At 44.7% G+C, this 23,522-nt stretch overlaps 1 protein-coding gene across 5 annotated transcripts in view; it reads right to left on the bottom strand.

Annotated features, from left to right (window-relative positions):
* The window catches only part of tnrc18 (trinucleotide repeat containing 18), a 55,688-nt gene that overhangs the window by 3,340 nt on the left and 28,826 nt on the right, over nucleotides 1–23,522 (bottom strand). For 3 of the 5 annotated variants that reach the window (XM_039824636.1, XM_039824638.1, XM_039824637.1), the window contains 23 exons: nucleotides 23,252–23,339; nucleotides 22,845–23,044; nucleotides 21,568–21,714; nucleotides 20,803–20,987; nucleotides 19,278–19,692; nucleotides 15,409–16,410; nucleotides 15,090–15,235; nucleotides 14,865–14,998; nucleotides 13,862–13,975; nucleotides 13,580–13,763; nucleotides 13,134–13,440; nucleotides 12,100–12,312; nucleotides 8,903–9,070; nucleotides 7,944–8,413; nucleotides 7,246–7,383; nucleotides 6,898–7,039; nucleotides 6,684–6,801; nucleotides 5,920–5,995; nucleotides 5,632–5,740; nucleotides 5,143–5,259; nucleotides 4,242–4,394; nucleotides 1,428–3,160; nucleotides 718–954 (listed from right to left, as the gene is read on the bottom strand). In XM_039824636.1, the coding sequence (XP_039680570.1) occupies nucleotides 718–954; nucleotides 1,428–3,160; nucleotides 4,242–4,394; nucleotides 5,143–5,259; nucleotides 5,632–5,740; nucleotides 5,920–5,995; nucleotides 6,684–6,801; nucleotides 6,898–7,039; nucleotides 7,246–7,383; nucleotides 7,944–8,413; nucleotides 8,903–9,070; nucleotides 12,100–12,312; nucleotides 13,134–13,440; nucleotides 13,580–13,763; nucleotides 13,862–13,975; nucleotides 14,865–14,998; nucleotides 15,090–15,235; nucleotides 15,409–16,410; nucleotides 19,278–19,692; nucleotides 20,803–20,987; nucleotides 21,568–21,714; nucleotides 22,845–23,044; nucleotides 23,252–23,339 (6,596 nt within the window). The remainder of the gene's footprint in view (nucleotides 1–717; nucleotides 955–1,427; nucleotides 3,161–4,241; nucleotides 4,395–5,142; nucleotides 5,260–5,631; nucleotides 5,741–5,919; nucleotides 5,996–6,683; nucleotides 6,802–6,897; nucleotides 7,040–7,245; nucleotides 7,384–7,943; nucleotides 8,414–8,902; nucleotides 9,071–12,099; nucleotides 12,313–13,133; nucleotides 13,441–13,579; nucleotides 13,764–13,861; nucleotides 13,976–14,864; nucleotides 14,999–15,089; nucleotides 15,236–15,408; nucleotides 16,411–19,277; nucleotides 19,693–20,802; nucleotides 20,988–21,567; nucleotides 21,715–22,844; nucleotides 23,045–23,251; nucleotides 23,340–23,522) is intronic. The other 2 variants (XM_039824640.1, XM_039824639.1) reach the window with 2 other exon arrangements.

Here is a 23,522-nt window from a genome sequence, read left to right on the forward strand (position 1 = left end):
CATTCATCCAATGCTCCAAAGGCACGTTCGTTTACTAATCTGATATCATTTTAAAAGGCTAACTGAGAAAACATTGGAGAACCCTTTTACAATTATGTAAGCACATAATGTAATCTGAAAACTGCTGCCCTGGTTAAAAAAACAATGCAACTGATCTCAGCTGGTATTCTGTCTATAATGGAGTGGAAATTTCTAAGTGACCCCAAACTTTTGACCGGTAGTGTATAACACAATAAAGGAAAGGTGAAACGCCAAAAAGCACTATATGAGCACTTTAACAGCTATGAATGAATCAGGCTAAAAAGGTCGTGATGAACCTTTTATGATTATCTCATGGCTTTTTAATGATACGGTAGCATGATGTATTACAATGAGGAAATAAGAGAGAAAAATGAAGGCGGAAGGTTCTATTATGAGATTAAACTAAATAATTCTCCTTTCATGAATTACATTTCCTGAAATGAAAGAGGTGTCAAAACACTCTCACTCGTGAATAAGACCTTCTGTTAGTCAGACTAAATGTTTCAAGAGACAAAATGATCTTTTCCTGAGTGACAAATCACAAATCTCAGATAGTGATTTATCAAGTTTTGTGGCTTAACAAGCCCAACGAATGTTTAAGGAGCGGCAGTCCTGCTTGAGGGGGCAGATTCACTTTAACCAGTAAAAGTCAGTAAAACTTTATTTATTTATTTTTTTTAAACGCCAGGCTCCTACCTTCTTGTCGGTAAGTTTCTTGCCGGGGTTTGTCTCCTCTGGATGATAGAACCAGTTGACCCTGACCACCATGTTGCTGCCCCACGACTCCCACATGCTCTGGATGCGGCCGATGAAGGGCAAGTTGGGCCGACCGGCAGACAGGAACACAGCGCAGTCACCGATGCGGATCATCTCTCGGCCACGCACAATAGCCTTATAGAAGAGCTTCTTGGCCTTGCCCTTCATACCACGTCTCTGGGGTGGGGGGGCAGAGGAGGACAGACTGGTCACACAGTGAAAGGAGGAACATTTGGACGAATACAGTAGGTGTTAGGGTATCCAAATTTTGATACCGTCAAATACCTCCCTATTTTACCGCGGTATACGGTATTACCGTGACTAATTAAAAATGACGCACAGACGGCGTCACCAAACTGTTGAATACCAAACACTAATACTGAAACAATAATAACATAACAACAACTTACAAAGAAACTACTTTCTCCTCCACACTATCACGTGATGACAACCACACATAATTACATAAATTATATTTAATATTTAATCCTTGCCTCCTATATAAGTGCATTGCATTTTTTTTTAATGACAGTACTGAAATGACAACTGATACCGTTGCTATTTTTAAGACCCCGCGGTATACCATATTACCGCCCAACCCTAGGAGGTGTTTTTCAAAATTTCACCATGAGGGATTTTTTTCTCCTCACCTGAGTGGGTTTTCCAAACCACTTCCAGAGCTGTCTGGCTGGAAGGAAAGCAGAGATTTTGGGCCTGTTCTCCACACTGGGAAGCCTCTGACGTTTAGCCAGCTCCTTGGTCGTGGGGAGGTGGACCCCCTCTCTCCGCTTCGGTCTCCCCACCTTCCCCTCTCCTCCGCTGGGCTTTGGTTTCGGAGGACGGCCCCTTTGCCCAGAGCCCTTCCCCGTGGCTGGTTTAGCGGGAGCAGACGGAGTCGGAGAGGTCGAAGGAGAGGAAGATGGTGAGAGACGAGACAGCTCTTCTTCTTCCACTTTTACCTCCACCTCATCCTTCCCCTCTTCCTCCTCTCCTTCTTTATTTTCTTCTTTGGGTTTGTCCTGTACTGGAGGTGGGGTGACGGGGCCTTGTGGAGAAGTGGGAGTCCTCTCTTCATCTGAGCTGCAGGAAGAGTCATCAGTGGACGAAGAGGACGATGAAGAGGACGAGGACGAAGAAGACGAGGAGGAACCGGAGCAGGATGAAGAGGAGGACGAGCAACTTGAGGTGCATTTCTTCTTTTTCTTCATCTTCCCTTTCTCCCGTTCTTCCTCTGACTCTGAGCTGCTGCTACTCTGAGATTCCTCTTTCATCTTCCTCTCCTCTCTTTTCTCCACCTCCTTCCTCTCCTCTCTTTTACCTTTCTCCTCTCTTGTGTCCATCCCCTGTCCTCTGGCAGCACTGCCGCGACCTTCTGCCTTCTCCTTAGCCAGCATCGGCGCTTTGTAGTCTTTCTCGGGCAGGCCTCTATCCAGAGCTCTCAGCGGTTTGGCTTTTAGCAGTTTCTGATTGGCTGTGGCTGTGGTGATGGGGGTGTGATCTCCTCTGACGCCCCGACCCTCTAGTAACATCAGAGCCTTGGTCTTCTTGGTCTTGGGGGAGGTGACGCCTTCATGGTCGAGCTTCACGAGGGGCTCCGCAGACAGGGGCTTGCGTCTCACCACCGAGCCCACGTCACTTTGCCCCGGGCTGGGCTTGGGCCTGGAGATGGTGCTGGGTCTGGAGGAAAGCTGGTCAGACGGCATCTTCAGTTTGGGTCTAGGGGCAGATGATGACGACAACGAAGATGAGGAAGGTCTGGAAGTCAGCGAAGAGCCGGGTTTGCCCGTTGACAGCCTGGAGATGGGGCTGGGGATGAGTCCAGCACTGTGGCTGGGTCTGTGATGCTCCGAGGAGGGTTTGGTTTTGGATGAGGAGGCAGAGGTTGGTCTGGGTGTGGACGAAGCACTCGGCTTGGGTGCAGCGGATGATGTCGCCATATTGGGTCTGCACATTGGTCTGTTGTTGGTGGGACTGACACTGCTGCTAATCTCTCGGTCTCTGCGCTGGTTGTTGTATGAGCTGAGGTTGGGCTCGCTGTACAGATCCACAGTCAGGACTTTTCCATAGGTGGAGGGGTAGAGGGAGGGAGGGAGTGCGCGGGCGGGTTTAGGAGCGGGAGACTGGCCTGAGCTGGCCTTCCTGGGGATTGGGTTGGGAAGGGTAGGGCTACTAGCGGGAGACGTGGCGGAGCTCTTGCGGCCTGGTTTGGCCTGGGTTCCCATTGTTGGCCGGGAAGCAGGCCGGGGCTTCTCCTGAGCTGCCTTCTGGACAGAGGAGGTCCTGTCCTGGGAGGGCTTGGCTGGAGCCGGGGGTCTCTCTGCAGGCTGGGTGGAGGAGGATGGATGATCGGTTTTCTCTCGGCCATCTGGGTTCATAGAGGTCTCTGAAAAATTAGAAAGGAAAAACAACAAAAAGGTTCAAGAATTATTTAATTTTTTTACAACTTTAAATGGGTTTACATTGGAGACGCTGACGCATTCATTGTGTGGCTTCATGTTTTTTGCGGTCTGCAGCCTCACATGCTGAGAACAGCATACAAATGGGCAAAGGAAACCATTATAAAATGAAAACATTGCGTTTCAGAACTGCTTACCTAGTAGAACCAAGGCCAGCATCAGCAAACACGTGCAACATGCCATTTATTACAGCTAGAGTAACAGACTCTGAGCTTTAACAGCACAACCACGAAGCTGCAAATTTATTAAAAGTGATATCAGAGACAGCCATGGTCAAACATGAGCTGTTTGATGAAAGATCTTTCTGAGCTTTGAACTATTTTTGTTGGGTCTGTTGTTTCAAAAAGATGAATCAAAAGACAAAGATGACATAAGCCTTTTTGATGTTACCTCTTTAATGGTCTAATGATAAATATGTTAAAATAAGAAACAAACTGCATGCAAGTCATTTCTATTATTATTCCCAATAATCAACATAAACAAAGTCCATTTCCAGTTGTCTCAAATGGATAATTAAGGTACTCAGGAGAGAAGCACGCTGCTCTTCAGTGATGAGCACAAATAACGTGAAATCCATTTCTTATTTTATGATGTAATGCCGACACATTTGGCTCCAGTGCGGGAGGAGATGTCCTTAACTGGTCCCATGGAATTACTCAAAGAAGAGAAAAGGCAGCGTTCAACTCAATGACAAATGTGATGGCAGTACTTAATGTACAGTGCCCTAGTTATATCTTATTTTTACCTCCCATGGGACACGTAACCTTTTCTTTTTGAGAAATTTCAATCATTTCTGTGAGACTCATTGTGTCTACCAGCGTTTTCACTGATACATTAGAGTTAAGTAGAATTAGACTCAGAGGATATTATCTTTTAGTAGAATAAGAAGGGGGGGTTGGTAATAACAATCATTAGGTGAAATAATGAAGATACTAAAAGTCTTGAGACAAAGACTTGTATTATTTTATCCATCCATCATTTCCTGAGGAAGCGGTTCAATTATCTCACCTGGTTTGGGTTTGGGTTTGCGACCAGGTTTTCCTTTGATCTTGGGAGCGGTCTCCTCTGGCTTTGGTCCCGCGTCTTTGCCCTCTTTGCTGCATTTGCGGACTCGCCTCCTGGAGCAGCTGGCCACGAGCAGCGCAGGGGACGGCTCAGCGCCTGGACAGAAGCAGAGAGCCAGCAGGTTTTAGGGCCTATCTGAAATATGGGACCTATATGCTCCTCATGCTTTCATCATAGCTGCGGGGAATTATAGCTATTCAGGTTTCTTAACAAGAAAAAACTCAAACATCCAAATAGAGGCATGCTGTTGTGCCAAGATTATCAGCTATAATGGCATGCTCACTGAGCCAAGATTATCAGCTATTTTGAACAACATTGTGTATTTTTTAATAATATGTGTGCACTCTGCAGTGTTCACTCCCTCCTAAAACATCAACATGTTGGAAGCACCCTGTCTGCAAAAAGGAAAATATTTACACCAGCTTCTGATGTGCAGATATCAACAAAAGTGCCCACAGGGATAAACACTGTAATGTTACATGGTGTTTTGAGCACCATGCTCAATTAATATTTTCATTTTTTGTAAGCAAAGGGTTTCATGTTGTCTCTTCCCGGTATTTGATCACGGCCGAACCAGGCTTTGGGAAAAAAACAACAACCATCAAATAACTACTTTATATACGGATATATATTTAATTTAAAAAAGAGTAGCGATGTACCGGAATAGCTCTAAGTTAGCGGCACTCTACTGGGAAAATACTTGACTAAAACCATCAACATACATGCACCACGCATTCATGCAAATGCAGACAGGCGTGATCCTAGGCCCACACATGCATACACACGCACATGCAGGCACACTATCTATGACTATGTGTGTGTGTGTGTGTGTGTGTGTTCTCACAGTGGATCTTGTAGTCTGGCGGCAGCAGCCTGATGTGGGAGAGGGGGATGCGGCCTGTGTCGCCATCGTCGAACTCCACGGTGATGAGATCATCATTCTCGTCAATATCTGAACTTCCTGTTTAGGGGAGGAGAAAGTAAGCAGAGAACATTTCATTTTGACACTTTTTAGAGATTAAAAACCTGTTGTAACGCATGCGTTTTGATTTGTATAACTGTGTGACACCCAGTCACTCAAGCAGTATTGCTTCTTAGTGTTTAATTGCAGTAAAGCTCACCGAATGGTAAGTGTTCAATAAGAACAGAACGCAGACCAGCTATGTTCCCATTACAATCCGGCTCTTCAAAGTAATAAACTCTGCTGCGTTATGCTCTGTAAATATGTTTTATATTTGTTTGTGCTGCAAGCTACAATTAAATCGTCCGTGTAAGTGGATTATGAATCCTGTCATGTAAGTGCTGGGTGTGTGTTTGCGTGCTGGTGCTGTACCGTTGACAACAGTGCCGGGGTACAGGCAGCGGTACTGCTGGCTCCAGTAGGCAGCGATGCGGGTGCCCTCTGGGAGGTAGCGCACGGACGGAGGCTTCACATCGATGATCTGCACGCACAGAGTGTATATGCATTATTTCACAGGGCAGACTTTGCACATGCACGTAACGCTTTCACTTTTCTAACCCCGCAAAGCGTCTCACATCTCATGTATCACCAGAAACAGAAATATGCGGAGCCTTGAGTCTACAATAAATGCAGAGGATCCATATGGGCGAGTTCACTCACAGCCTCCTGCAGCAGTTGTTCTAAGCAGTAGATGTGTGGTCGGTTCCCTCTCTCCCCCTCCACCACCACACTGTATCTGCACAGAGGAAATGTGGGAACCAAACGTTTAGGGTCAGTGAGAAAGGGCCAAAGCTTTTAACGACGCTGTCTGAGTCCCATCAGCTGGGTGACGGGACAAGATGGCGTTCTGAAGCTTTTGGCATTCACGCACACCTGAAGATTTTGCCTTAATAAATGACTCGGTAAATAATGTAACACAAGTTGCCTGGCTCTGTGCAAAGTTTACATTGGTCTATCAGCACCTCTAAAGCTCACTAATTAACACATTCAGGGTATATACAGGCTAGCTGTATGCCCCTGCTTGCAGTCTTTATGCTAAGCTGAGCTATCCGCTAGCAGGCTTTAGCTTAGGCTTTAGCTTAGGCTTTAACAAATAATTATATCACCAGTTCAAATCCTCTCTGTATTGTGCATATGAAAAATCAACGTGGCTTTACAACAAGGTCACTGTGGTTTGCACCTGCAGACGTTGCCTAACTATATTTTCTTCTATAGCTTTAAGTCTCCTGGGTTTCCCCACACATCTTCCAGCAATGCGCAGCTGAATCAAGGACAGCAAACTTCAGCGGGGACAAAAATTGGAGCGCACTGATTGATTTGCTGCTTTTAATAGTGCAAACAGATTTTTCCACTTTTAAAGACTACAAATAAATCACTGTGCTGCAGTCTTTTTTTTGCCCTCCAAAGTTGAAATGTGTACTCACATGTCAGGGGAGTGTACAGTGTTCACATGTCCTGCGTACAATAGCTGGTCGTCCATCGGGATCAAAACTCTGAGTCCGTCCACCAGAGAATCCTTATCCAACACACACTGCACTGGAGCTGAACACAACAACACATGCGATAAATAAGCACATTGTTATTTCCTGTGTAAGCCACATCTGGAAGCAGTACCGGATTGCGTCTTTGCATACTGACCAGGTGTGGAGGACCTCTCCGATACGCTGTTGCTGCGCGTTGGGACGAGTTCGTCTTCGCTGAAGCTGCTGTCCTGGTTGGGCTCAAAGTCTTCATCTGCCGCCATGCTCTCCATCAGCCGGCTCACTGCTCCTCTGGAAGGCTGCAAAAAAAAAAAAAAACACAAACACAAGGGCGTTTTAATTTCCCAGCACTAATTATCATGAGACTTATTGTCGCTGTGTGTGCAATGTGTAGTGGGAGCGTGCACATTGAGGTCTAACAACTTTAACGTTCTTTTTTTTGTCCTTGCCGGGATAATTAAGTTCACATCCATAATGACTTTTGCAGCTGAGCCATCCCACTGACCTCTCTGGCCTTGGTCTTGGCTTTTTGTTGGCTCTTGCGAGCCGGGCTGAGGCTCAGGGGCGCAGGGGTGCCGGTGATTGGACTGCACAGAGTGGACGGGCTCACGGGCAGAGGAGAGTCCTTCAGCTTCTTTTTCTGCTTTTCGAAAGGCACAATACTCAGTTAAAAACATGCATATGTTTTTTACATGCAATGACGGCAATGAGGATGTACTGGACAGATTTACATCTTCACACACACACACACACACACACACACACACACACACACACACACACACACACACACACACACACACACACACACACACACACACACACACACACACACACACACACACACACACACACACACACACACACACACACACACACAGAGGTTGGGATGCTGCCAGGCTGCCTGCAGTTGTCCTTTCTTGTCAGCAATACGGCACTGACAACAGGGGAGTGCGGCAGTGACTGAAGTACTGGGAAACCCTGCTGCTGGCACTCTGACACACACACTCTCACACACAGAGGTGTCAAGGGAGACAAAAGGATGCGAGGGAACCAGAGTTTGAGGGAGGAGGAGAGTAGTGAAACAGTAACAGAGAAGAAAGAGGAGCAAACAGAGGCGGGAAAAAAAAAAGACTCGGGCCTCTTTGTTTTACAGGCTCGTCTCAGTTTGGTGAATAACAACCCGATGAATTATTGACGTACTTTGACCACATCTTTCCCCTCTCTGCTGGGCGGAGAGGCTTTGGGTCTGGAGGCTGGCTTCGGGGTCAGAGGTGGGGCTGAGCTGGAGGAGGAGCTCTGACTGGTGGAAGCGGAGGCCGACGCGGGCATCGGACTGGCTGAGGTGGTGGCATCGTGGAGGAAGATCCTCTCGCTGCGTCGCCGCGTCCAGCCCTCGTCCTCGCTGAAGCCTCCGAACCCGCAGGCGGAGGCGGAGGGGAGGTCGAAGCTGAACGATCGCGGCGACCGGGGCGTGGGCCGCGGCTTGGGCAGAGGCTTGCGTTTGACTGGCAGAGAGTCATCTCGCTTTGAGGGGCTGGTCTGGTCGATGCGGCGGGTTGCCGGGGGCAACAGGGGGAGCTCTGGGGCGGAGCGTTTGCCGTGCAGCAGAGAGGGGAACTTCCTGAGTCGTATGTCCGAGCCAGAGTCTGACCACTCACACTCTGATGACCCTGGAGGGGAGGAGAGAGGGTTATATGGTGTAAAAACTCTTCCTAACTCTCTCTCTCTCACACAAACACACACACACACACACAAAGAAAAAAACATGCAGCCTGTAATAAACTCAGGCGTTAGATCTGAAATCAATAACCCTGTGAATAGGTTTATTGATCAATTTGAAACGAATAAATAATTCAAGACTAAATCATTACACGCACCCTGATGTGACAATTAGAAATGAATGAATATTTAACCATAAATCAATAACATAATCCTGCACAAACGCTCAGGCGCTGAACCTGCTCAACCACAAAAAAAAAAAAAAAATCACAATTATGGACCGAAAAGCGATCTGTGAAATTAGTAAAAGCAGGAGGAGAACAGGCTTCTCTACATGTTACTTAAATATGGGATATAAGGTAAGCCATGTGTTTTTCTACTTTCCTTTTTATTGCCGCCTTCTCCACAAAATATTATTACATATTTTTTTTAGTTTTTACCCAGAGTGCTTTGCCTGCTGCGGCGTTCATCATGGACAAGGCTCAATGGGGTGGAGCTGACGGGGAGCGCGCTCGCCGCAAACCTGGCCAGCAGACCCAGTCCGCTCTCCTCACAGCCGCCATCGTCGTCCGAATCGGACTCGTTCTCGTAGTCGTCCTCGGAGGTTTCTGTTTCAGAGAAAATATTTTCAGCTCAGAGATGAAAGTGGCTGCAGCACGAGTCTGGGCCAAAGGTCAAAGCACTTCCTACTTCTCACTTCCACTTCCTACTGACTCAGACTGCACCATTGAGAAGATGACTTAACAAAAGAAAAATAACTTTTTAAGACAATAAACTAAATACATAGACTTAATTAAGCCCTGTGTAGGATACAGCAGCCAGGACATTACATTAACCGACTGTCTCTCACACACACACACACACACACACACACACCATAATACGTAGAGTGATCAGAGACAACAGCAGAGAGAAAATAGACTGTCCAAACCACCAAGCAAGATACAGCAGGAGAAACTGGGATTTACCACATACCTGCATGCAAGGCTCTCACTCACTCACTCTCTCTCTCTCTCACACACACACACACACACACACAGTTAGCTGTGCGTTGCAGGTAGTTAGCAGTTAGATCCATAGAAACAGATGAGCAGGAGGAGCGTCTCCTCAGGGGTTAGAGTGTTAACATTGCGAGTGGATGCACAGTCCAATAACATATCTTTATATATATAGATATTTTTGTTGTCTTACGGACATTAAAAGCGTACAATTAGCAGTCATACAATTCCCCAAATTAACTATAATTTGTGTTTACAAAAGGTTTTTATTAGAAAGTAAAACCAGGCTGAAAGTCAGAGTTTTTCTGCCCTCTCTGGTTGAGAGTAGGGATGCACCGATACGATACGGATAGGTAAAATCGGGCCGATACTGACTCAGAAAGCTGGATCAGGAATTGTGACAATGTGGTCGATCTATTCAATTCAGTTCTATGTTTATATATAACACCTTCATTATACACTGGAATTTTAATTTCCATTTAAGTTTTGACCAATTAGTTGCTGCATTTGAAAGATCTACACTTGAATTGTTATTCCTGGTTAATTTTGACTTTTTTTTAACCAAAGTTGCTAGTGCACAGTTAATTTTTTTTTAATAATAAATACAAATTCAGCTAATTTAAATGTGTATTTATTTCTTACATTTTGTTTTACAAAATTGGGAAAGCAATGTTTAAGTCGAATCGGATGTTGCCTTACACATGAAAGAATGATCCCAGTCACATCCACGCAGTGAGGCATAGCACAGTGAAGCATATTAATTAAACACTGTATTAGACCGGTACTCCGTATCGGCCAATACCCGAATCCCAAGTATGGGTATTGGGATTAAAAAAAGTCTAATCGGTGCATCCCTGGTAGGAAGTTTTAAGTCTGTTACACCTGTAAGAAGCTACACCAATGGAGGTTGGCAAAAACAAGGTGTTAAATTACTCTTTAACCAAAAACACTAATGCTTGATTTGATTTATGAGGCTTATTTTGAATTAAACAAACTTTTTTACTTTTGTTGTGGGTCACGACAAACATAAAATAAATATTTCAAGAACTAATTTCACGTCGTCGTCAGGACTTGTTTTAGGAGCCAAATTTGGAGCATATGTTGTACTGTGAATCCACTACGTGTTAACTGAAGCAGGCAGACGACACGACAGGCAGCACTGAGGACAGCCCTGTGAGGCCCCTTGGTATAATGCTGGTACCAGGTTTGAGTAACCGTGGTTACATCCGCTTTCCCAGCACAGCACCAAAAGTCTTCCTATAAACTCTTACGAGCCATCAGGAGAAACAAAGTTGGGTAAGTGGAGGTAACCCTGGCTCTCATTAAAAGAGCTTTAATTTGTGCTAACAATAAAAAAATAAAATAAAAAAAGGTAAAAGTTAATGTTCTGTGTAATGTAGTTAAATTTCAGCATGGCCCATGTTAGCGGTCAACGAAGAATAGAGGGAGGGGCACTTCCTACTTACAGAGCAGGTGACAGGGGTGTGGCCTCAGGCAGGGCGGGGCAGTGCGGCGGCGAGAGCGCAGCCTAGCTGTAGCGTAGCCTGGCCTTAGCACAGTCAAGCTTAAGCAAAGCTTTAGCCACTAGCCGTAGCATAGGCTCAAGGCTGCGCTAGTCCTTGCCAAGCGTCTGTAATGTTGCAGCAGCACAAGCACATGGAACAGGCTGAGAGACACTTAAAGCATCATGGGTAGGACAGGTGGGGGCAAAGGTGAGAGGACAGAGCAAGGAGGACAGAGAGCAACGTAAAAGGGAGAAGGGTTATTTGAAGGTTTAGTAGACACAGAGGAGGGGCTCTATTGTCCAAATATCCCCAGTGATATCATTGGTGCCGTCAAGAAGTTTGGAATGAATAGTGATGCATTTATTTCCCCCACATCATCAACAATTAGACCACATCATCAATAAACATTTAGTCTGATGTCAATTTAACTAAAAAAATCCCCAATATTAGAAGAAAAAAGATCCAACTACTATTACATTTCTCTTTATTTTATGACATTTAAACTGACCAGGACATAAATGTCTTGTTATCTGTCCTATCTGATTCAGCTCTGTGCGCTCTGAACTAATATTCTACATATATGTTTTAAGTTTCCCAAATGTAAACCTCAAGCTGAACACTGTGTTTCCAACCTTTGCCAGGAGGAACTGAAGGGATATTTGACGAAAAGAGCAGTCTAAAAGGATGTGTGAGGTGCGGCTGGACAGACTGACGGAGACAGACAGACAGATGAAGCAGACACAAGGACCACAGCGCTTCGCTTTCTGTGCCAATCAAATCAACACCTTTAATAAAGCTTATAGGTACCAAAACTGCAATACAACTTTATGAAAGAATCTCACAATTCACACAATTTTTCAATGTACAAATGCTACAAAAAACGGTTTGCAATCCAGGCAATAAAAAAAACACCATAGAAATAAGTAAACTCTTTTTTTTTTCTTTTTAAAAAAAAGGCAACTTTATAGAAAAGCCAGCAGCGAAAGAGGTAGGGATCGTCAAGCTAAAGCACACTAGGTAAACAGCTGCCTTAGAGAAACGCAAACAAAGACACAAGCTGCGACGAGGCCCAGAGACCCGTTTCGGTCTGACTGTACAGCGAGGCCCGAGGAGCTGTAAGATTGGGTCAGTAACCTTGGTCGAAGGAGTCGTCGGAGGAGCTGAGGCCCGCTTCCTCCAGCAGCAGGGATAAGTGCTTGTGTTTCTTCTTCGGAGGCTTCTCGCTGGACAGCAGGGACGTCGGCGAGGATGCGGACTGCCCCTTCGTGGCCAGGTCGCCGTGGGAACGCGTCCCTGAGAGAGAGGGCCAGCCCCCTCGAGCAGAATTGTGCTCCTCTGAATCGGAGTCTGGTGCAGAGAAAGTAAGGTCAATGACTCGTGAAATAAACATGAAACGATGCTTGACCTCAACATCATCACGACTCCGCAAGGACTCTACAAACTAAACCTGAATCTATTTTTTTTTTTTAATCATTGACTCGACTCAACATAACTACACGACCTAATGTTCCACTACTACTAGGGGTGTTAACGGTACATTGATACAACGATCCAATACCATCATCTTGAAGATGTGCCTTTATTCTGAAAGTCACGCTTTATATTTATTCGTTTTTTATTAAAAAGAATACTTTTTTTTTTTATTTAAATGGCTGGAAGAGCTCGATAATACAATTATCAAATCATATTTCAGTTGCTTTTGGTTGAGTTGATATAAATGTAACTGATTGTGTTAAACGGGCATGAGATTGCACTCAAATCCATCGCAGGGCGCGGGTTGAATCAAAACGATTTCAATTGTATCGTGGCAGACTTTGTAATATCAGCAAATATTGTATCGTTGTCCAAAGAATCGAAAAAAAATTTCGTATCGTGATGAAACTTGTGATTTACAACCCTAACCACTACCGTGAAGCAGTTGTATTACGCCACCATGCCCATGCAGCATGCTGGTTTCAAGAGGATGAGGCACATGCAGGGGTGGGATTGGAAAAGTCTTTTAGTCTACTGCTCAACCTCAGGTTAGGGGAGGCATATTCTCCATACAACGAGATAAAAGCAGTAAGTGTAAGGTAGAATATGTTTTATCACTAGTTAGACTGTGGATAGATAGATATATATGACTTGGACTCAGTCATATAAAGCAGTTATGTTGGATGTCTACTCACTGTTTGAGCCGCTGCTGAGCTCTGATCTCATGGTAGAGAACAAAGTGATCTTCTTCTGACCTTTCACTTTTCGGACGGTCTCCGAAGCAGAAGCCTTGGCGGGCATCTTGGGTTTCCCCGTTTTGGCGGATGGGTGGACGCTGCGCTCCTTCGTCCGACTTTCCGCAGACTTGCCCTTCGACTTGTCTGATGTGGAGTTGGAGGTGAGTTTGCGCGATGCGCCGAGCTGCGTCAGCGAAAGCGCTCGGTCGAGGTCCGACGCCAGCTGCTCCTGCTCACACACATGGCCGCGCTTCGCCTTCAACACCTGACACACACACACACACACACACACACACACACACACACACACACACACACACACACACACAAAACTTTATTAATTAATCAGAACACCGGCGGTAAATTTACAGCCAAAACAAAACTTGCACTTCCAAGTGGCTTACCTCCAGAGCATGACTGGTGGACGGCTCCTGGTCATTCCAGCTCTTCTTCTTCTTTTTCTTCTTTTTCACCTTTCCTCCTCCACTTCCTGCCTCCGTCTCCTCGTCTTCTCTGGACACCCGAAACCGCTTCCTCTGTCCCTCCCCAGCTTCAGAGTCCTCAGAGTATTGCACTGTCCTACCCACCCTGAGACATCGAGACATTTGTGGTGTTTTATACCAAAAACTAAACAAGCAAACCCCCCAAAAAAACATTATTAAAATTACAGTGGAGATCTCACTCACTTTCCAGGCCTGCAGTCCAGTTTGGGAGGTGTAGCCAAGTGTTTCCTCTTCCTGGGTCGTCCTCTGCCCCGTCTGGTCAGACTCCGCCTCTCGTCCTCCTGCTGCTGCCGCTCACTGACATATGCATAAGAGCGTTATAGGCATGTGTTTGTCTGGGGTGGAGATGTGCGTAATAATAACAGCAGCAGTGGGATTCATTCATCTTGTATTTTGGTTCCTGCAGTTAAGTGTGTGAGCTCACCACCAGAGCTGTAACAATTCCAAATTTTGCTGTACAAGTAATTGTCTAAGAAATAATTTCAATTAACAATATAATTGTCTTTCAGTCAAATTAAAAAAACATTTATGTATTTACATCTTTTGATTATATCACTGTCATGTGACCCAGATAATCTAATAACACAAGTACACAGCCTACGAAGTAAACAAAGCCTCCTTATTATCATAAAAACATTTCTTCTAAGTGTACCCCCCCCCCGGTCATTGTTGTTGCTAACGTGTTTAGAGTCAAATGCCAACAACTTAAAATTGAAATAAATAAAAAAAAAAAATAAAAAAAAAAAAAAAAAATATATATATATATATATATATATATATATATATATATATATATATATATATATATATATATATATATATAGCCATATAATCACTTATATATTTACAATTTGGCATATCTAAACAAAATCAACAATTGCGTGGCCGGTTTGGTTCAGTGGGTAGGGCAGGCGCACATATACTGAGAGGTTTATGCCTCGACGCAGAGGTCCAGGGTTCGAATCCGACCTGTGATGATTACCTGCATGTCTTCCCCCTCTCTCTCCTAGCTGTCCTATCAAATAAAGGCGGAAAAGCCCCAAAAATAATCTAATAATAAAAAAAAATAAAAAATAAATCAACAATTACCAGTCATACGCCTTAAGACCTTAGCTAATGTTAGCAATTAAATGCGGTTAAACAAAAAAATTTACAATTACATAATAAGTATTACAGGCCTACTCACCGCTTGTCTCTGCGTCTCTGCAGCTTGCTCAAATCTCTCTGCTTCTCCTTATACGTCTTCTGCAGCTCGGCCAGGTGGACACGGTACTCCACTTCCACCGCGTCCAACACGTCCAGGGACATTTTACTGTACAGCTGCAGAGAAGAGAGGAAAAAGGTGTCAAAACGTTTCAGACTAAAGCTTTTTCATCTCTGGGTGGCCATGACATTTGTGTCTACATCTTACCGGCTCTTCCTTCCTCTGCCTCCAGCTGTACTTCTTGGTGGGGTCCAGCGTTCTGGGCAGATCGATGTGGGACTGTTTCTCGATGGCCTCCAACAAAATCTGTCTGCTTGCTTCAAGAAGACAGTCCAGACCCTCTAATGTCAGATCTGAATGGGGTGCAGAGGGTATTAAAACATGAGAGAAATATAAAAACCTCTTGTATAACAGAGGTGATGACAGAATTAGACTTTATTCTTATTTTTTTTAATTACAACTCCTCATATATTATTTCCTTCATTCCTCTACCCTCTCATTCTCCCACCCCCTCATATCTACTCACCTTGCTCCATGCTGATGTGCTCCATCTCTCGCTGGGCCATTTGGCTAAGCAGGGCCATCCCCTCCAGCGCCACCATCTCCAGAGCCCCGGCGCTGCTGCAGTCTGCACCCACGGGAGGGTTTTCTGTATGCAGCGTAAGCGTCGGGGCGGGTGGGGTGCTCGGGCGGGCCTGGGCCATCTCACTGGCTGCCAGCAGAGCGAACATCCCCGCCATGGGATCCTCAGGACCGATGACCAGCGGGAGGGGCGAGTTGGAGGTGGGAGGAGGAAAAGCAGGAGCTTCAGTGACACTTTCTTTCTGACTGGGACTGTGCGAGTTGATCGGAGTGTCCGGCTGTTCTTGTTCACACGCTGCGCTGGCGATTTGTTCTAGTGACGCGCGCATCGGAGCCGACTCCTGGCTGTCTGAATCTGCAACGATGCACGGTGGATACCATTCGGGATCCTTCATGACCTCGGGTTTAGGCTCAGTCTCTGTGAGTGGAGGAGGCAGGGCATATGCTGCCTGACAGGAGTAAGATGACACCTCCATTTTGATTTGCCCCCCTTCCTGGTCTTCCTCCCTGACTTCTTCCCCTCTTTCACCCTGTAGCGGTGGAGGGCTGGGGACAAGCAGAGGTAGCGGTCGAGGCTGGGGCTTCGGGACTTCCCCGTCTTCCTCTCTGTCCTGGCTGGCAAGCACAGGGCTGCAGCTCCGGCGAACGGGACCCAGAGGTTCTGTCGTCATGTCAAGTGCAGGCTGCTCCAGACCTGGTTCCTGCTTGAGAAAAGATCCTGTCTTTGACGGCTCTAGTTTCTGTGGCTTGATGCTGGCTTCCAGCAGCCTTGAATGGAGGTGTGCTGAGGGCGAAGGGGCAGGAGAGGCAGGAGAGGCAGGAGAGCGGGAGCGGTGAGGTGGGACTACTTCGGTGTTTGCCACTGTGGGTGCTGGGATGTGATAAGGGGGGAAAGGTGAGCCAAATGGGGCAGTGATTGACTGGTAAGGGTAACCAGGAGGGAGATCTGTCATAACAGTAAAACAGAAATACAGAAATTAGAGTCACTAATAGATTCAGCCAATATCATGCATAGGCCCGATGTATCCATTGCCACATTCTTCAAAAAGAATCAAACACACAGTAGAGGATCCCCAACATCTCATTAACACACGTAGGGCTGAAACGGATAATCATTTTCATATTCGATTATTTTCTCGATTAATCGATTAATTGTTCGGTCTATAAAATGTAGAAAACAGGTCCAAAATGTCAATCAGTATTTTTTTTCTAAGCCCAAGATGACCTCAAATGTCTCGTTTGAGGACAACTCAAAGATATTTAGTTTACTGTCAGAGAGGAGTGAATAAACTAGTAAATTATTCACATTTAAGAAGCTGGAAACAGAGAATTTGTACTTTTCATTAAAAAAGGACTCAAATCGATTAATCGTTTATCAAAATACTTGACAATTAAATTAATAGTTGACAGCTAATCCATTCATTCCCCCCCTCCTCCTCAATATCTACGGACACAGAAATGGCACATCCTAAGGAAAGCTCATTGTGGGACTGGCTCTAGTGGCTGTAATTCTGCACCAAGGCTGAATTTCGGGAAAGAGACTTCAGATACAGTATTAGGGGACCACTAAGGTCTATATAAAAGAGACTTCAGATACAGTATTAGGGGACCACTAAGGCCTATATAAAAGAGACTTCAGATACAGTATTAGGGGACCACTAAGGTCTATATAAAAGAGACTTTAGATACAGTATTAGGGGACCACTAAGGCCTATATAAAAGAGACTTCAGATACAGTATTAGGGGACCACTAAGGCCTATATAAAAGAGACTTCAGATACAGTATTAAGGGACCACTAAGGTCTATATAAAGAGAGACTTCAGATACAGTATAGGGGACCACTAAGGCCTATATAAAAGAGACTTCAGATACAGTATTAGGGGACCACTAAGGTCTATATAAAAGAGACTTCAGATACAGTATTAGGGGACCACTAAGGCCTATATAAAAGAGACTTCAGATACAGTATTAAGAGACCACTAAGGTCTATATAAAAGAGACTTCAGATACAGTATTAGGGGACCACTAAGGCCTATATAAAAGAGACGTCAGATACAGTATTAGGGGACCAGTAAGGTCTATATAAAAGAGACTTCAGATACAGTATTAGGGGACCACTAAGGCCTATATAAAAGAGACGTCAGATACAGTATTAGGGGACCACTAAGGCCTATATAAAAGAGATTTCAGATACAGTATTAGGGGACCACTAAGGCCTATATAAAAGAGACTTCAGATACAGTATTAGGGGACCACTAAGGTCTATATAAAAGAGACTTCAGATACAGTATTAGGGGACCACTAAGGCCTATATAAAAGAGACTTCAGATACAGTATTAGGGGACCACTAACGTCTATATAAAAAGAGACTTCAGATACAGTATACTAGGGGACCACTAAGGCCTATATAAAAGAGACTTCAGATACAGTATTAGGGGACCACTAAGGTCTATATAAAAAGAGACTTCAGATACAGTATTAGGGGACCACTAAGGCCTATATAAAAGAGACTTCAGATACAGTATTATTAGGGGACCACTAAGGCCTATATAAAAGAGACTTCAGATACAGTATTAGGGGACCACTAAGGTCTATATAAAAGAGACTTCAGATACAGTATTAGGGGACCACTAAGGCCTATATAAAAGAGACGTCAGATACAGTATTAAGAGACCACTAAGGTCTATATAAAAGAGACTTCAGATACAGTATTAGGGGACCACTAAGGCCTATATAAAAGAGACTTCAGATACAGTATTAAGAGACCACTAAGGTCTATATAAAAGAGACTTCAGATACAGTATTAGGGGACCACTAAGGCCTATATAAAAGAGACGTCAGATACAGTATTAGGGGACCAGTAAGGTCTATATAAAAGAGACTTCAGATACAGTATTAGGGGACCACTAAGGCCTATATAAAAGAGACGTCAGATACAGTATTAGGGGACCACTAAGGCCTATATAAAAGAGACTTCAGATACAGTATTAGGGGACCACTAAGGCCTATATAAAAGAGATTTCAGATACAGTATTAGGGGACCACTAAGGCCTATATAAAAGAGACTTCAGATACAGTATTAGGGGACCACTAAGGTCTATATAAAAGAGACTTCAGATACAGTATTAGGGGACCACTAACGTCTATATAAAAAGAGACTTAAGATACAGTATTAGGGGACCACTAAGGCCTATATAAAAGAGACTTCAGATACAGTATTAGGGGACCACTAAGGTCTATATAAAAAGAGACTTCAGATACAGTATTAGGGGACCACTAAGGCCTATATAAAAGAGACTTCAGATACAGTATTAGGGGACCACTAAGGCCTATATAAAAGAGACTTCAGATACAGTATTAGGGGACCACTAAGGTCTATATAAAAGAGACTTCAGATACAGTATTAGGGGACCACTAAGGCCTATATAAAAGAGACTTCAGATACAGTATTAGGGGACCACTAAGGTCTATATAAAAGAGACTTCAGATACAGTATTAGGGGACCACTAAGGTCTATATAAAAGAGACTTCAGATACAGTATTAGGGGACCACTAAGGCCTATATAAAAGAGACTTCAGATACAGTATTAGGGGACCACTAAGGTCTATATAAAAGAGACTTCAGATACAGTATTAGGGGACCACTAAGGTCTATATAAAAGAGACTTCAGATACAGTATTAGGGGACCACTAAGGTCTATATAAAAGCATCCAAAGAGCACCATGTCATGGGACCTTTAAAGCCCAACAAGCTAATAAGACATTTCAGTACACAGGTCCAACAACAACCCATGAAGAACACACCCACTCACCAGAGTAGATGCCTTGAAAGGGCGCAGAGGTCGGCTTCTGTCCTTCTCTCTGCCCCCTCCGTCCCATCTCCCCCTCCTCGGCCGCCTCTAGTTTAGGCCGCCGCGGTGAAGACGGGGGCGGAGAGGCTGAGCAGGGGGAAGGCGGGTGAGGCAGGGGCGTGGGCGGGTGAGACAACGCTCTCTGCCCACCTTCCTCTGACTTGAGGGTGGTCACCGGGGAGGGGAGCGGAGGCAGCGGGGTGAGGGAGGAAGTACACGGAGTTGGCGTGCGAGAGGGAGGGGGAGGTTTGCGGGGGTGCAGGATGGGTGAGGGAGAAGGAGAAGATACTGAGGAGGGGCGGGGTTTGGGGTGGGCGTTTCGCTTGTCTGCTTTGTCTTGCATCTCCGGCCGGTGTTCGCTGGCCTTTAAACGCTCCTGAAACACAGGAGAGGAGGCAGCTTTGTGAGTGTGTATGTACGATGGGACACGCGTCGCTGCAGGGTACTTCCTCCACTGTATTCTCCTGCAGCTGCAGGATGTGCTGTGTAAGTGGCTGTTTATTGAATGTGTTAAACAACTTTACTATAACATAAAATGTGTGAAGGGTGTACATCACGTGTCAAACTCAAATTTTGGCCCTAGTTGTGCGCCAAACCAAAAACACAGGAAAGTGTTTTTTAAACTGCAATTGCCTGACATTCAAAGCAGAATATGGCAGAATTTGCCAACTCTGAGACTCAGAAATTCCCCCAGAAGCAGCAGAGAGAGAGTTTTCATATTCAGGCTGTGAAACAGGTTGTTGTTGTTTTGTAGGGATTCAGGTCAACAAAAATGTTGGAAAAAGCAACAAATTTACAGAAAAGTGACAAATGTTTGAGAAAGCCACCACATCACAACAAAAATGAAAAAAGCTACCAAAATGTAAAAAAATAAAAAATAAAATAAAAGTGACATGCAGTAACAAAAGCACGTCAATAAACTCTACATGTCTGGCCCTTGGTGTGATTCTCTTTTTCCAGTGTGACCCTTAGTGGAAATGAGTTTGACACCCCTGGTGTACATTATTTTTTTTTCCAAATGAAAAATATATTTGTGACCCATTTTTAAAGATTAAAGTCTTCAGTAGGGAGCAGTGGGTTTGGGGCTGAGTGCTACAGACAGGGTAGGGAAGTCAGAGTATTGAGATATGGTCATATTGTCGGTTTTGGTCTTTTTATCGTATTGTTGACAATAAGTAGAATACAGAATATCCGCCTTATGCTGTTACTCTTTACCCAGTCGTAGAATGTGGGTTCATGTGTGTATGCAATGGGATTTGTTTCACTTCCAGCTCTCCGTTCCTCTACGATCTGTGGGTTTATTGTGGATGTGATGTTTGTAAGGACATTAATATTATGCACATAAAAGTCTCCTACAGCTGCAGGACTGTCTGTGTTTTATGTTTGTATATCTAGGTGGCTATATACACCATTTACATGCATAGGTATAAAAATATCTTGGAATTACGTGTAGTTATTAATACGTGTGCATTTCACAACAACTTACGACGAGCTGTGCGTTCCTCTGCAGCTCCAGGACCTGCGCTGTGTGCTGCTGGATCATGAGCAGCTCCTGTTGCCGGAGCATCTGCTGCTGGGAGAGGAGCTGGAGCTGGGCTGCGTGCTGCAGCGAGCTGCCTGTACCGTACACCCCCGACCACACCGGGGCTCCGCGCTCCAGCACGTCACCTCCTGTGGAGCCAGGTTTACCTATTACTTTTAGCTAACTACATGAACCATTTATCCAATACCTTTAGCTAATTGTTCAGACTTTTCTTCTCTGTTAATCACAAGATTATTGTTACAGCTGACTCAATATGCGGATATATGTTTAATCAAAGCTTAATTTATACATTTTTTAAAAATTAGTTTAGCTAATCTTTCCAACTGTGGAAGTACCGCCTAAGTACAAGTACCCCTGGTTGGGAATCACGGCTTTGTTTTAATGCTTAATATTAGTTTTTTTCTCTTTGACTAGAGAGGAGGATAAGTGCATCATAGCTCCCTTTTGTTTGTGTTGTAAAGCAGCAGAAAGCAACAACTACTGGCACACAGTCCACAATAACATATGGAGGCTGTCAATGTTGTTGGATATGGTCTCATTTGTTTACAGTAATTACCAACACTAACATCTGTTTCAAAATGAACATTGCAATCATTTGCTTTTTGCTACAACGCATTCATTTCATAAGCGATAAAATCAGCAAACCAACATCATGCAGCCATACTTTATGTTTCATATGCACACGCACGCACGCGTACACTTTCATACCGTAGTGTGGCAGGTGTTCAGTGGGGATGACTATTAGCTGTCCAGACTGTGGGTCTCTGGCAAACTGGTATGGATGGGGTATGGAGCCTGGCAGAGACTGTGGGTAGCCTGGGGGGAGGGTCTGGTGGAGTGAGGAAGGACCCAGGCCTGAATGAGAGGGGCAGGGAAGAAAAAGTGTGAAAAAAAGTTAGAGACAGAGGAAAAAAAAAACTTTTTCCCAGCTTAGCTAAAACCAACATTAACTCAGCATCATTCTTCACCAAGTATGTATACCCATGTTGAAGCCATAATAGAGTTACATCAGTGATCACACACTGAATTTAGCTGCTTTTTGAGTTATTTTATCCTTTCTTTTTCGCCCTCTGTCTAGACAGAGCTGGCCCTTGGGGAGCTCTGCATGTGCGGGTTTCTATATTTTCAGATGTGTGTACAGTTATGTGTAAACTCATAAGTATGTGCGTGTGTGTCTTGATGCTGTTATTTCTGGACAGCGGGCGTTGGAGGAGCAGGAATATCCTGCAAAGATCAGGAATGTCTGTGGAACTTGACCCCTGGAGGCTGCTGCTGCTGACCAGCCACAGGGCAGAGACAGCAAATCCTCTTTCTGCTACACCAATCACAAAAGGCTACACAGGCACTGTGTATGCCACGGCCTGGTGTTCAACTGATTTAGACTCTCTAGTCTTTAGCAGCAGGTTGGATAACTCTGCCTACAGAGAGTAAGACATAGATGCTCACTGAAAAGGACATGAGATGCTGGTACTACTGCACTAGGCCTGCTAATGCTTTGAGCGGCGTGCCGCTGTACTTGTCCACATCGGTCAGTCTACCATAGTGGACATATGAAGTGGCAGCTCAACATGAAGACATGGAAGGTCATTCATCTCCAACAAGGAGATTTATTTGACATGCATTTGGATGCATGTTATGTCGAATAAATAGACCAAAACCCACAGAGAACCAGATTACTATCACATACCAAAGAGAAAAAGAAAAATCTTCACAACTGAGAAGTCAGAACTTGGCATTAAGCTTAGGAATTACTTAAGTTTAAACATTAATTGTTTATCAAAATCGGTGTAATTTTTTGAAGTACATCTAATCACTTTTCTCCTGGTAAAAGCTTTTTTTTTTTTTTTAAATCACTAAATATATGCCTGAGTTCATCCATTATACAAAGGTGTCACAAGGAATGTTAAGTGCAGTTTGGGGAACATCCAAACTGGTGTGCTGGTAGCAGTAAACAAGTGTCACCAGTCTCATGTAGATCCACGTACTGTATGGGGAGCTGGAGAGCCAAACTGGGGGGGCTCCAGGTCGGGGCATCCAGGGGTGAGAGGTCAGAGTTGAGGGGTCGGGAGGCCATCGTCCCGCCCCTCCTGTCACCATAAGGTTGGGGGTCATGAGGCTGGGTGTCAAGCTGCTAGACAGCGGGGTAGGGTGCATCTGCGTAAACTCTGCCAGCTCCTTGGACTCTCTGGAAGGAGACAAGACCGTTTTATTTAAGACTGTGTGTTTGGAAGTACATTTAATGAACAAAAAGATATGTAATTGAAGTGAGTGCAAAATGTTTTCCCACCGGTTAACGTCTAACTCACTACATTTCTTTACACCATTTCAATTGGCTACCACTCAAGTTTGGGTTCAGAAGGAAAATATTACCGCATCAGCCACACCCCCTTACCTGAGCACTTTCTCCTGCTCGCGCTCCAGCCTGCCAGCCAGCAGACGGTCGTCATGGTGACGACCCCGCTCCTCCCCTCGCTCCTCATCTATGATGGGTTCAGGCACACAAAGATGTTTAGTAGCTGCATCACTGAGGATCCTTGAGGGTTAATGGGTCATTTCCGTAGTTTTCAACCTGGACCCTATTTCCCCATGCATTGGTGCCCAAGTAACTAACGTGAACAAATATCTTTGAAACTGGTCCAGTATTGAGCGAGAACGCTAGAACA

Source organism: Perca fluviatilis, chromosome 15 (genome assembly GCF_010015445.1).
Source record: "Perca fluviatilis chromosome 15, GENO_Pfluv_1.0, whole genome shotgun sequence".
Lineage (NCBI taxonomy): Eukaryota > Metazoa > Chordata > Actinopteri > Perciformes > Percidae > Perca > Perca fluviatilis.